Consider the following 13,760-nt stretch of genomic DNA (forward strand, 5'->3'; position numbering starts at 1 on the left):
GTAGCTATGGAAAAAGTGATTTCTGTGCACGATGGCAGCAGCACATTTTGGGAAGAACCATGGCTGGCTGTTAGGTTTTTGTTGGAATTTTTTGGATGGTATGAATTGGTCTATGACTACAATTAACCATTCGGTCAGGTCTGATACTATAGAGGACACATCCTTTTTAAACATGGAATGCAGAGGTAGATCAGATATGAATGTACAGAAGCTATCCCAGTCAGCCATAGAGTATCGGTATACAGTACGGTGGAGAGGTATGTCTGAAAACTTATTACATTTCATTTTTATCTTAACTGATACAACGGAGTAGTCAGAGGATCCCAGAGGAAATAGAACGGAACATGAACATAGCTCAGGGGAAGTTGTGAGAAAAAGGTCTATAAGGCTTGCATACTGACCGGTAGTATCGGGCACATGGGTGGGTTCGTGGACAATCTGAGTGAGGTCATAGGTAATGGCAAAATCATGACAGAACCTCCCCTCATCATCTGTCTTATTTGAGTGGGTTAACCATTCCACATTCCACAGATGTGAATGTTAGCCAAAGGATAAGCAGACAGGATGTGGTCAATTTTCTCAGATATACTCTTAAAGATAGTAACTCTGCTGTTTTGGGGGCGATAAAGGGCAAATATAAATGCGGTGGTGTAAGCAAGTGCAACTCGGAAGCACATATAAGGTAAATTAGGATCTTGTCTGGAGATATCTCTACCACACGGAAATCCATCTTTAATGTAGGCACATATTCCATGCCAATGGCGATCTTGGGAGGTCAGATTTAGATGTTAAGTTAGAGTATCAGGATTCTAAACATAAGGTTTACTATCATTATATTTTGATTTTCATCTTTGTAAGGGGACATATTAAAATAGGTGCAAAACTGTTACATTTTGGGAATTCATTTTAATTGTCCTGGGACGGGTACTATTCTAATTCCAATTGAAATGTCCTTACATTTCAATTTGCCAACAAACCTCTCCTATAAGAACTAAATGCATTGCTATGTATGCCAACTCATTCTCTTTAACAACTCATTCTCTTTTCTCCTGTAAATTCCAAGCTCATGCTATCTAACATATTCAACATGGCAGCTGTTTGCTGGAAAAAGGGTTCAAACGCATGCATATAAATTACTAAATATCCAAATTTCATGATACAATTTTTAAAACTCACCTAATTTTTGACGAATTACTTTTGGCTTAGATTTCCACTTTACACTGAAGACATACAGGAAACATCCGATGAGAAGAAGAATAACAGCGAATAAACTTTCATGTGGTTTCTGATAAAAGGTGAGCGCAACAATTGCAAGACTGACGATACACAAGATGATCGGAATTGCTAACGGAACCTAAAAGAAATGGAAAAAGAGATTTGTTCAATTCACAAAGATATGCTTCTTATCTGAAAAAATGTATTCTTTGCAGTTTTGCTTTGATTCATGATAGACGTGAACATTAAATTGTTGTAATCAATTGAATCAATGGATGAAGTACGGAATTTTAGCAAGAGTCATTAAACACATTCACATGTTAAATGATGTAAAATGATGATATTAGTTGAAGGCATTTTTGTTTGATTTGCATGATTATCCTAAATTCAAGGGGAAGTAACTCTCCTATTTTGGGAGGAAGTGTCTTGGTGTGATATTTAGAGTGGACTAATTGAAGGAGGAAATTTCTAAATGCAATTTTTGCTAGCTAGCCTTGTAACTCCTTTCCTTATAGAATACTTGAAAGGCTTACTTTTTAGCTAGTTCAGAGGATTGAACACTGATGGTGGGGTCTGCTAACTGACAATTAATGAAGGTAGTTAAGTATCTGTTGATAAAAAAGTCAGTGTTTTTCTAGTTGGCACTTTCCTGGGTGATACAAGAGACCAAACTTGCTAAATGTCAGAGTATTCTCAACTGCCACGTTATACAAGATGGATGACTCGCTCCATCATTGTCATGCTGATGTTTCAACTTTCAGTTTGATTATTTTGCTTCTGAATTCATCACCATTTGTTATAAAAACGATCTTTTCTTGAAATGGCACAATCACATCGACACATTAGTTCCTATCAGATCATCAAAGTTAAGTGATGTGGAGCCTTGTCAATACTAAAATGGGTGACCATTTGGTAATACCAGATGCTGTATGTGCTCGGAGCCTGGACAGGGATGGGCGCTGCCAGGCTATTTTTGCCCAAGACATACTGCATGAAATACTGCAGCTGCCCCACAACCCCAGGGGGTTAAGGGACACGTCATAAGACTCAATTAAGATTGTCAGTTGAATGAAAATGAATATTATGAGAAGATTGAAAATAATGAAATAGGACAACTTGTGAGGATGGTTTATTGTAAATGTTTATTGAAGATGACCATGTTGTAGTCCTCAACGTTACAATTTTGTAGCAATATGTTCCGCACATTGGAAATTCTTGGGAAACACATTCTGTTCATAAAAATTCTGTACGACTTTCGGCTCATAGAGAAAAGAAAGAAATTTCTTTGTAGTTGTGATAACAAGACAAATTCTTGTGAATGCCTTACAAACCAGAGATTGGGTATGAATTGAACATTTTTCATGGCAGTAATGAAAGAGTAGAGAAAAATCAGTAATATCTCTTCTGTCGATTTTGAATTTTGCTCAGATGTGCTACCTATTCGGACATGGCAGCAGTTGAATGCAATATTTGGACATATCTGGCATAGAGTATTGCATCAGTTTTCAGGACTACTTTCTGGAGTGATCAAATCATTTTTCCAGAAATGTTGAAGCTAAGCGTTCAGATCGAGAACATGAACAGAATGTGATAAAAAAGAATTGCGTATAAACAATAAAATGGTTTTAATATTGTTTGTTTTTTAAATATTAACTGAGGAACCAATTTGAGTTAAACTTTATTTAGGATTATGCATATAATCAGAGAAAAACATGTTTGAAATGTGTAAATATGTTAAAATAATGAAGATTTTTATAAAAAGGAACCAATGCTATATTTGTTTTGTATTGCTCAAGATGAAGAAATTATTAAAATGTTTTTTCTATTACTATGCGTCATACTAACTTGATTTTAACTCCAAAACGTTTATAATGTTATAATCTTTAGAAATAGTAATTTTATTTGAATTTTTAAAAAAAACTGTTCATATTGTCAATCTGAATTTTTACGAATCCAATCATTTGGATGACGTCTTTATACACAAGAAAAAAATCCTAATCTATAATTAGGATTTTTTTCTTGGTGTACATTTTGTAAAAACAAATAATAGATAATAATTTATGTGAGAGTGAACGTGAGAATGAATGAAAACTGGAAAAAAAGCAAATAAGGACATGAAAATTTGGTTCACCTTTACAGGACGATACAATTTTGGCTCCTTTATTCTGAGGTAGACCTGCCCAGCAAAGACAATGACAAGAATTGTGGCAAATCCGAAACCTTCCATTTCAATAAGGAAAAAAATGTCTCCAGATTGTTGATATGATAAAACCAGGATTAGCTGAAAGAAAAAAGATTTGATGCTGTCAGAGTAATATATTAGGACCCTACACTAGTAAATAGAGATTATGTTAACTAGTATGAGGATTACAAAAGAACATATCAAGATAACCTAGTGGCAAATGGAAATAAACGTAGTTGCAGCTGATGTGACTGAAGCAGGAAGGTCAAGAGTTACCTCTCTAGACAAAACGCACTAGGAAAGCAGCAGTCAAATGATATTACAACATAAAAATGACATCACATGTTTAAGGAACAAAATGTTTCTAATCAGTTGGATTCAAAATGCGTGAGAGGTGACATGCATCTGAAAACTGTGGAGAAAATCTAAACAAATGTCACCCAAATGTCTGCTGTCTGGTTTCTCAATCTTTAAGCTCAAATAAAAAAAAAAGAATTGGAGTTAGATTGGTCTTTTCCTTCCTTCAACAACCTTTCTCTCGATAAAACTTTTGTCCATTGTGTTTCCATACATGAGTTTTATTTGCAGAAGTTAAACGGATAATCAACAGAAAATGGTCAGTCATGAACAACAAAAGAAGTGACAATAAAAAGAATAAAAGACCAGTGACTGCGCATGTATGTAAAAAGTCTTTGTTTTGTTGATTGTTTCTCGGTCACTCACTAGTGATAATGCACATCTGCACAAGTGCGTGTTTGTTGGAAACGACAAGTGCGAACGATTAATTTTAACATTTGAAAACGTTATATCAGGATCAAACAGAATTGGACGATGATGATGACAATGATTAGGAACCAAATGAGTCACATGGAATCCAAATTATCATGCCTCTTTAGGATCATCATATTTCAATCAATTCTTTGATAAAAACATTACAAATGTAAGCACATTTATGGAATAGACCATGTGTGACCCATTGAGTCAGTATTTGTCATATAATTTCCCCATGAACTTTTGTATTTACTAAATTTTTTATTACAAGTTACATAAATCTGTTATTGGCAGAACAGATTTATGTAACTTGATACACGTGAAAAACAAATGTTTTTCAACTGATTTTATTTATGTTACAAGAAAAGTTGCCTTTTCTTGTAAGAAAAAAAAAAAAAAGTAAAAATGAAATAGGAGAGACGAGATTCAAACCTCGTAACAAGATTCAGGAACAGGGTCAGAAATGGAATTTACCCATTGTTTAGTTTTCACATAAAAGAGTTTAGATATGTTGTTTGAAAAGGAATTTAATTATTCAATTCTTTTTATGAAAACGGAATTAAAATAAGGTCATATAGAAAGCAAACAACATAAAATTAAAAATATTGAAAAATAAGTTAGGTCAAAAAATAGGTTAGTAAGAATTCTTGTCTGCAGACATGTGAGGATCGCATATGAGTTCTCCACGTGAGTTCGAGCATGTTTTTGGCCATGCGTGTGACGTCATGATAGGAAATGAATTCTCAATATAGTTGCTAGTTTTAGGAGACAGAAGCAGACAGAGTCGGAGAGACAGAGGGAGAGAGTTGGACAGATGGGAGACAGAAGGCTGTCCCCTTTTGGAAGCGAAGGGTTAGAGAGTTTTAATCATGTAGTCGATTGTTTAATTCCTGGATGTGAAATCATTGCAACTGGCCGAAGTAATGAAGGAACATCTCACCAATTTTGTAACTGCGTCTTCGTGTTGCGTCATTCTCAACAAAGGTAATGTGTAATCTTATATGAACACATCTTTATGTATAAACCCCATCCTTAAGTAATGTGTTTCTCCATCTTAAGAAATGTGTCTCCCTCTCGATCATAAGTAATGATTGTTCCCTCCTGTGTCATAAGAACTGATAACCCTAAACCTCCTCTCTACAATACATGTGTAAGTAAGAAGAAATATGTTACAAGATTCACAGACTGTAAAATGTATAAATGCCTCTTCTCTCCTCTCATCAAATCGTATATATGCACCCATCGTCTCTAAATATGACCCCGTCCCCTATGCAACATTTAATCATGGCTGATAAGGCACCCTATTACACTTTGTAATTTGGAAATCAACCACTTTTTGTAAAAGTCTTATTAAACCACCAAGTATGAATAAAAATGACTTTCCTTCTATTTACAATCCAGAAAATAGAATGATCACATTTTCATGCTTTAAAAAGGAAAAAATACATTTTTAAACCTTCCTTTCCCCCTTCTAAAATCTTCTTATTAAATTAAAATTTTTAAAAATTTTTATTACATTTTCACCCTAAATACATTGCCACTTTGATGTAGGGGGCTACTATCAGGGACATAAGCTACAGGGGCACTGTGTTGGGAGTTGGGCAGCAAGATATCGGTTCATGTTACACTTGAACTTATGCATGTCAGTAGAGTTGGGGAAGCAGGAACCCAGAAGTAAATTCCAACGTCTAGCGGTTCTGGGGAAGAAACTACTGGAGTAGAAGGTTCTCTTACATCTAGGGAGAACTACTGTGAAAAGGTGGGATTTTGCTGCTTGTTGGGTTTGTCGGGGGTATTTTATGTTGAGGGAGTACAAGTGCTTGCAGTTCATCGGAGTATTCACCATTAAAGTACTTGTAGAATAGGCAGAGAGATGCTACATTTCGTCAATGAGACAGAGGCTGAAGCTTAGATGACAGTTCAGGACCTATCAGGTTGGCGACTCTCTTTTGAACCCTGTCTAGGAGTGAGAGACTAGTAGCAGATGCACCAGCTCAAATATGACAACAATACTCCATACATGGGCGAATGGTGGCCTTATAGAGGTACAGGATACTTTCAAGCGTTAGTAGCTTTCTAGCACGGTAGAGAGAACCTACCTTTTTCGCAGTGGTCCTGGCAATGCTCTCAATGTAATTTTTCCACCTCATGTTTCCTGTGAACTGAGTGGATGAGGAGTTTAAAAGATGTGCTTTCAGATAGAGAATCTTTGGCCATTGATATTGGTGGTAGAGAATGTTTCTTGTAGTTATTGAAGGAAACAAGTTTAGTCTTGGCAGCATTGAATGTGATTATCCATTTTTGTCCCCATTCCACTACAGATTGGAGGTCTCCCTCTATTATTTTTGCCATTTCTTTAGATATATGTTCATTTGTTTTCCTGTCGTGTCTGTTATAGAACGTGGTGTCATCAGCATATACACCCATCTCACAGACAATTTTGTCAGGGAGGTCATTGATGAATATTAGGAATAATAGAGGTCCAAGGATAGACCCCTGAGGCACTCCCACATTTATATCATTGTTTAGATGTACGACCATTGAGGACAACCTTAATTTTTCTCTTATCTAAGATGGATTTAATTATGTTAAGTATTCTTTCAGTGATACCGTATGATCTGATTTTCCTGATAAGACCCTCATGCCCTACCCTGTCAAAAGCCTTAGATATATCCAGAGCTACCGCTCTACCCTCCCTTGCTTTGTCAAGTGAATAGTATATATGCTCAGAGATTACAGTTAGGATGTCTGCTGTGGAACGGGCTTGCCTAAATCCATATTGTTGGTCGGTCAGAAGTTTAGTATCTGTAAGGTGATAGACTAGAGCTTGGTTAATTATGTACTCAAATAGTTTGGCGAAAATGGGGAGGAGGCTAATGGGGCAGTAAAATATATTTTACAGTTGCTAATGCTTTATGTACATAAAATTTTTATATAAAAAAATAATCCAATAAAATAAACAGTTGCTATTCACTGTTTAATTGGCTCTTACTCTTCTCCTTTTTTGACCTACATTTGACTTAGAGAAAGAAGGTAGAAAAATGTTGGGCTTATGTGTTTAATAACGTTACCATTTCATACTTACCTGTGGGTCATTTGATTAGTGTACGATATTTAAAGACACAGATTGTGAGTTCGAATCTCACTTGGGGTGTAATTATTTTTACTCTGCTTTTTTGTTGCAGAATGAATTTAGATCACCCAAATTCAAATATTATTAAGCATATTGTTTAGTTGTCTTCTATGAATACTGCAGAGAGCTTTGCTTGAAAACAATACTATGACAGTCTTGGGCCAATGAGCTGTCAATTTATATGCAAGAAATGTAAACAATGAAGATGGATGAGAACTCAGATGTAGATGGCAAAGCTGTTGAGGTCGTCAAGAAATTTTGTTAATTTGCTAATACCAAAGGAGCACAAGGTGGAGTAGGTGCTAGTATGATTGCAAGAATTGTGGATGAAGTAAGTTCAGGGAACTTGTGTGCTTACTAATCAGCAAAATGTTATCACTGTGTAGAACAAAAGAGTGTATGTGGTGTAATGATGTATGGAAATGAAACTTGCCCAGTGAGAGTTGAGGACATGCGTTGCATGGAGAGAAATAACATGAAAATGATACAATAGAATGTGAATCTTAAAGACATGCCTACTTTCGATGACCCCAGAGGAAGATTAAATCTGGACAGTATAGGGGATGTGTGCAGAACAGGACATTTTGATGGTTTGGCCGCATTGAAAGAATGGATGAGAGTTCTTCAGTAAATGTACAATGATATGTTATGATAGATGAATGCAAAAGAAATAGGATAGTAGGGGATGCAAAGGAAAAGATGGGAGGAAGTGGTCAAAATGGATTTAGAGTAAAAGGGATTAATAAAAACCTGGCCAGAAACAGATTAGTTTGAAAGTCAATTTTCTGAAGCTGTCCAACAAATACCAGCATATAAAATGGATGTTACACCAATAATGCTGACAATGCTGCTGCTGATTATTATAATAATAATAATATATAGATTTTTACAAGAATTATATGCCTATGATGTTGATCAAAGATTATAAGTTATGAAAAATTCTTTGTCTTGTTCACAAGTTATGAAAAATTCTTTGTCTTGTTCACAAGTTATGAAAAATTCTTTGTCTTGTTCACAAGTTATGAAAAATTCTTTGTCTTGTTCACAAGTTATGAAAAATTCTTTGTCTTGTTCACAAGTTATGAAAAATTCTTTGTCTTGTTCACAAGTTATGAAAAATTCTTTGTCTTGTTCACAAGTTATGAAAAATTCTTTGTCTTGTTCACAAGTTATGAAAAATTCTTTGTCTTGTTCACAAGTTATGAAAAATTCTTTGTCTTGTTCACAAGTTATGAAAAATTCTTTGTCTTGTTCACAAGTTATGAAAAATTCTTTGTCTTGTTCACAAGTTATGAAAAATTCTTTGTCTTGTTCACAAGTTATGATTTCATGTGTCTTGTTTCTAAGCATAAGTTAAAATATTTCTTGTAAAGTTTTATTTTATAACAAGAAATACTGAATGAACATTTTGTTATGATTTCAGCAGATGAGTCTCATTTATACTAAGATGTTTTATAGTTTTTTTTTTTTTTCAAAATCTGTCTAAGAAGAAAATGTCCAAGGGAGGCAACTTACAATGACAATTAAAGATGGAGCTGGTGTCAGGTTCTTCACTGTAATCATCGATATGATTTTTGGCATGTGGTTATTTTGTGCACCAACAAAGAATAATCTGCAGAGAAAGAAAGAAAATAATTCATTGAGATTCAAAGATTTTAATTTTGTTATAAATTTTGTATAACCTATTTCGGTTAGAAATTGATATTTTCACATTTTTAATAGAAATATAGTTATATATAAGATCGATTTTTTATTTTTATTAGCAATTTTGTGATATATTTAATTGTGACGCTCGCCTGAGCATTGAGAAGTTACCTGCCCTTTGTTTATTACATCACCCCTTTTATTTGGGACATATTTTTATTATTATTACTTTTATTTATTAAATACTTTTTTATGCACAAAATTTATCCATGAACTTTTGACAAGGATTGAACTCGTAACAGCTCGATTGGCAGCCTGATGTATTTCCACCAAGCTACAATACCTTGTCAAATTTTATTTCATCGGTTTAAATGTAAGATCGATGTTGATGACTGGTTATACCCAGAAATACATGTTCATGGATAACTTTTGTGAACGAAAAAATATTTAATGAATATTTGAATAAAATAGTCAAATGTTTTATAAATAAAATTAATAAAACATCATATATATATATATATATATATATATATATATATATATATATATATATATATATATATACTAGCGTTGCCCGGTCATAAAATAGACTTAAATATGATATTTTTATTTATGCAGATTTTTATTTACTAGGTCAATCTCTACTGATATTGTATCCAATATATAGTAATGATTTCAAAAGTAAAAAAAACAAAAAAAAAAATGACTTGAGTGCCATCAGCTAGAATCGAAACCAAAACAGTTCTGCAGCCTTATCTGTTACCGCAAAATTCATATGTATACCAAAATTACGAAAAATAATGTTGTTTAATTGATAACTATTTGTGCACGTGCAGAAGTAACAGGTTTAGTTGACTTACTTCTGCCAAGTTCAATGTCATTTTTTAAAAATTTTTTCACTCATTAGTAACTATTTTTACTGGCAAAAAAAACAAATCAATTTGTCCCACAGCTTCAAATTCTCTATAAATCAATTTTCAAATCTGTATATCAAAAATTCAGGAGTTTGACAGAAACTGTCTGCACACAAAGACAAGGTCACATATATATATATATATATATATATATATATATATATATATATATATATGTATATGTTCATGTGTTGAAACGTTTTCATCCTAAATGCTACGCAATTATGCACAATGTAGAAAATATGCATAAATAGAATTGTGTGTAAAAGAAAATTGTATTTTAAGTCAATTTAATCATATTTTAATTTTATTTATTGCTAAAAAGAAGGAAGAATTTTTCAACCACAAATCCTTATTATTGATTAATATCAATAATATTTTCTTCATTTAATGTTATTTTTCTCTTGTTCAAGGTCAGATTTTTAAATCATGAGGAAATAAAATTTCAAATCTAAAAGTTTTAATGCAAAAAATGATGTCTGCAACCGTAAACTATGTACAGATTGATTGATCAGTCCTACACATGTCATGTGATGTTGATGATGATGATCATCATCATCATCATCTTCACTATCGAATTCCTTTTCTCCTTTCTCTTCTGTCTCCCGGTTTAATCACCATACCATGTGACCCCCCCCCTTCTTTCTATTTCATTTCAATTCTCTTATCTCACTAAAAAATTTAAAGAAAGCATCATTATTTTACCTGGACATGGCTAAAGATGTTCCATTGATCATTCCTACGACGGATATGGCAATCAAAATTGGCATTAACCATGCCATGACACCAAGCGTGCGATTTGCAAAAGTCTGAGAAAAAGAAGAAAAAAGAGATTGTTATCAAGAGAATAAACAGTTATTTTTTCATCATAAAATGTAAAATGTGCATCAACAAAATTAGAGTCACTTTTATTCAAAAAATGTTACTAATCCTGTGTGTGATAATCTGATCCAATTTAAAATTTTGTCAACCACGTTTTTTTAAATCTTTTATTATTTATTAAGATAAATAAAAGATTAAAAAAAACGTTGACAAATTTTTATTATAGTAATCGAACTCTTCCATACTTTTATGATCAATACCTTTTTTACTAGAAATTACATACAAAATTTTTTACTAGAAATTACATACAAAATTTTTTACTAGAAATTACATACAAAATTTTTTACTAGAAATTACATACAAAATTTTTTACTAGAAATTACATACAAAATTTTTTACTAGAAATTACATACAAAATTTTTTACTAGAAATTACATACAAAATTTTTTACTAGAAATTACATACAAAATTTTTTACTAGAAATTACATATAAAATTTTTTACTAGAAATTACATACAAAACTTTTTACTAGAAATTACATACAAAATTTTTTACTAGAAATTACATACAAAATTTTTTACTAGAAATTACATACAAAGACCTGCTTGAAAGGTAATACAAGACAAAAAAATTGTTAGAAAGAAAAAATTTATCTTTAATGAATTTTATCGATTCTTATATTTACTCATATTTTAGTTTAGTTATAAATAAAGAAAAGTTTTATATTTACTTACAATTTGTTTTCTTTAGTCACAAAGAAAGGTTTTTATATCTAATCTAATATATAATAAAATGATTGCAGAAATTCCCATCTGGACCAAAGTAGCATAGGTTTTCAACAACAAATGCTACATAGAAATTTATTATGTCTAAACTATTATCCACCATCTTATATAACTTTAGAATGCCGTTTTAGACACATTAGTTATAATAAAATACTACATTACATCCTCGGAGAAACATCACCACGATCGCCAACATCTTTATAGGAAGTAGTTTATATTTTTCCCTCTAATTCTTATGTCCTCCCACTTCATCCAGTCATTACCGGGAAGGAGCACACACATTATTACTATACTGACATTGCACCCTTCATAATTGGATCAAAAACTCATATACATACCATTAACTTTCAATTCCCCAATGCAAAAATAACAATTTCTCCCATTCCGAAATTCCCTCCATTCCCATTGGCTGAAACCTGATTCTGGATTACAATCTTATTAACATAAATGAACATGGTCACCATTTACAAATATGGCTGCTCTCTCTACACAACGCAACCGTTAAAAAATAAATTAATCCAAATACAAGCATATTAAAACACCCATTATTAGAAATTTTAGTACTGATACACTTACACTTAAATATGTACACATTAACTATTCGAAACAACCACACTCCCACAAAAGTACCCTGAAAACAAAATATATTACATTTACGTTTAACTGTGTTTACCTTTTACGCTTTCCAAGGGACGATTTTTTCCTTCTACTGAGCTTTATTACAGGCTATTTTATTTTTATCTTTAAATATCTTTAGCTTCTTTTTATAACACTAAACAGTTCTAGACCTTCCGTCTCCAAAAAATTAAACAAAATTACCATACCCTGAACCCAATATTTTCTGCATGTACACTATATACTTGCTTAATGCAAAACCTTCTTTGTGTGTTTACCTTTTACGCTTTCTGAGCAACAATGCTTTCCTTCTACTGTGCATTACAGGTTGTTACATTTTTAAATAGAGTTTTTTTCTTTATAACACATAACAATTCTCTCTGCTAATTCAGAAAATCGTAATTATATTTGACGGATACTTACGATACATTATGACATATAATGCCCTCTCCACACAATTATTCTCCCACCCCCACCCATTCTCAAAATAAACATATCCTGAACCCAATATTTTATATATGTAGGTTAAAAACTTTGCATAAGAGATCACTTATTTGTTATAAGTTTGCATATACACCAGTTCCTTTTTTTTTTTCAATATAAATTTTTTACCTTAGCTCCAACTACACACTTTTCTTTAAAATGAAGACTTTTATAGGTTTCCCACTATGCGGATTTAGAAAATCTCATTTTTATTTAGCAGATACAAATAGTTTCCAAGATATAATTCCCTGTATTGTGCATTTTAATTACTGGCTGCCAGATTAGTACACACAGACTGACCGACACTGCTACCACAAATTTTTTTGTTCATTCAGAGCATATGAATCCTGACAGCGATTATCAGGGTTACATTTCAGGTAAATGTTTTGACAACCACACCCTCACTCACAAAATGAGGTGTCTATTACGAAAGCCGTTCCTAACATGAAGAGGTTGGTGGTTGGCCAACAACAACAGCAGTACTATATTTTTTTACGCCAGGCAACACTGGTTAACAGGTCCTGCTAGTTTAATTATATTTTTTAGTCATAAATAAAGAAAAGTTTTTATATTTAATCATATTTTATTTTTAATTATTATAAATAAAGATTTTTATATAAAATCATGTTTTATTTTTTATTAGCCATGAATAAAGAAAAATTTTTATATTTAATTATATTCCATTTTTATTATTCATAAATAAAGGTTTTTTATATGTAATCATATTTTATTAGTTTTTAGTCACAAATAAATGAAGATTTTATATATAATAATATTTTATTATTTCTTTTAGTCAAAAATAATGATTTTTTTATATTTAATCATATTTCATTATTTTAGTTATGAATAAATACAAATTTTATATTTAATCATATTTTATATTTTTAATGAAAAAATATTGAAAAATATAGAAATGTTTTATATTTAATCATATTTTATTTAGTCATGAATAAAAAGTTTTTATATTTAATCATATTTAATTTTTTTTAGTCATAAATAAATAAAGGTTTTTATATGTAATTATATTTAATATTTTTGTCATAAATAAAGATTGAGAAGTTCTCAGCCCCACAGTTAGAATTTCTAATATCCAAATCACCAGGTACAAATAATTTTTTTATCTTCAGAAACAAGGAATCTACTTTTTTTTCTTTCCCTTGGTTTACAGAGAAAAATAAAGAGAGGGAGAAAGAAGG

At 31.9% G+C, this 13,760-nt stretch overlaps 1 protein-coding gene across 1 annotated transcript in view; it reads right to left on the reverse strand.

Moving 5' to 3' along the window:
• Positions 1–1,176: 1,176 nt before the first annotated feature.
• Positions 1,177–13,760, reverse strand: part of LOC145263578 (large neutral amino acids transporter small subunit 1-like) — a gene marked incomplete at its 3' end in the record, with an annotated part of 158,192 nt that continues 145,608 nt past the window's right edge. Inside the window, 4 exon segments of the mRNA XM_080120424.1 lie at positions 1,177–1,354; positions 3,347–3,496; positions 8,817–8,913; positions 10,565–10,668. Of these exon segments, the coding sequence (XP_079976550.1) occupies positions 1,177–1,354; positions 3,347–3,496; positions 8,817–8,913; positions 10,565–10,668 (529 nt within the window).

The sequence above is a fragment of the Euprymna scolopes genome, chromosome 39 (genome assembly GCF_053919585.1).
Source record: "Euprymna scolopes isolate OS-2025 chromosome 39, ASM5391958v1, whole genome shotgun sequence".
NCBI lineage: Eukaryota > Metazoa > Mollusca > Cephalopoda > Sepiida > Sepiolidae > Euprymna > Euprymna scolopes.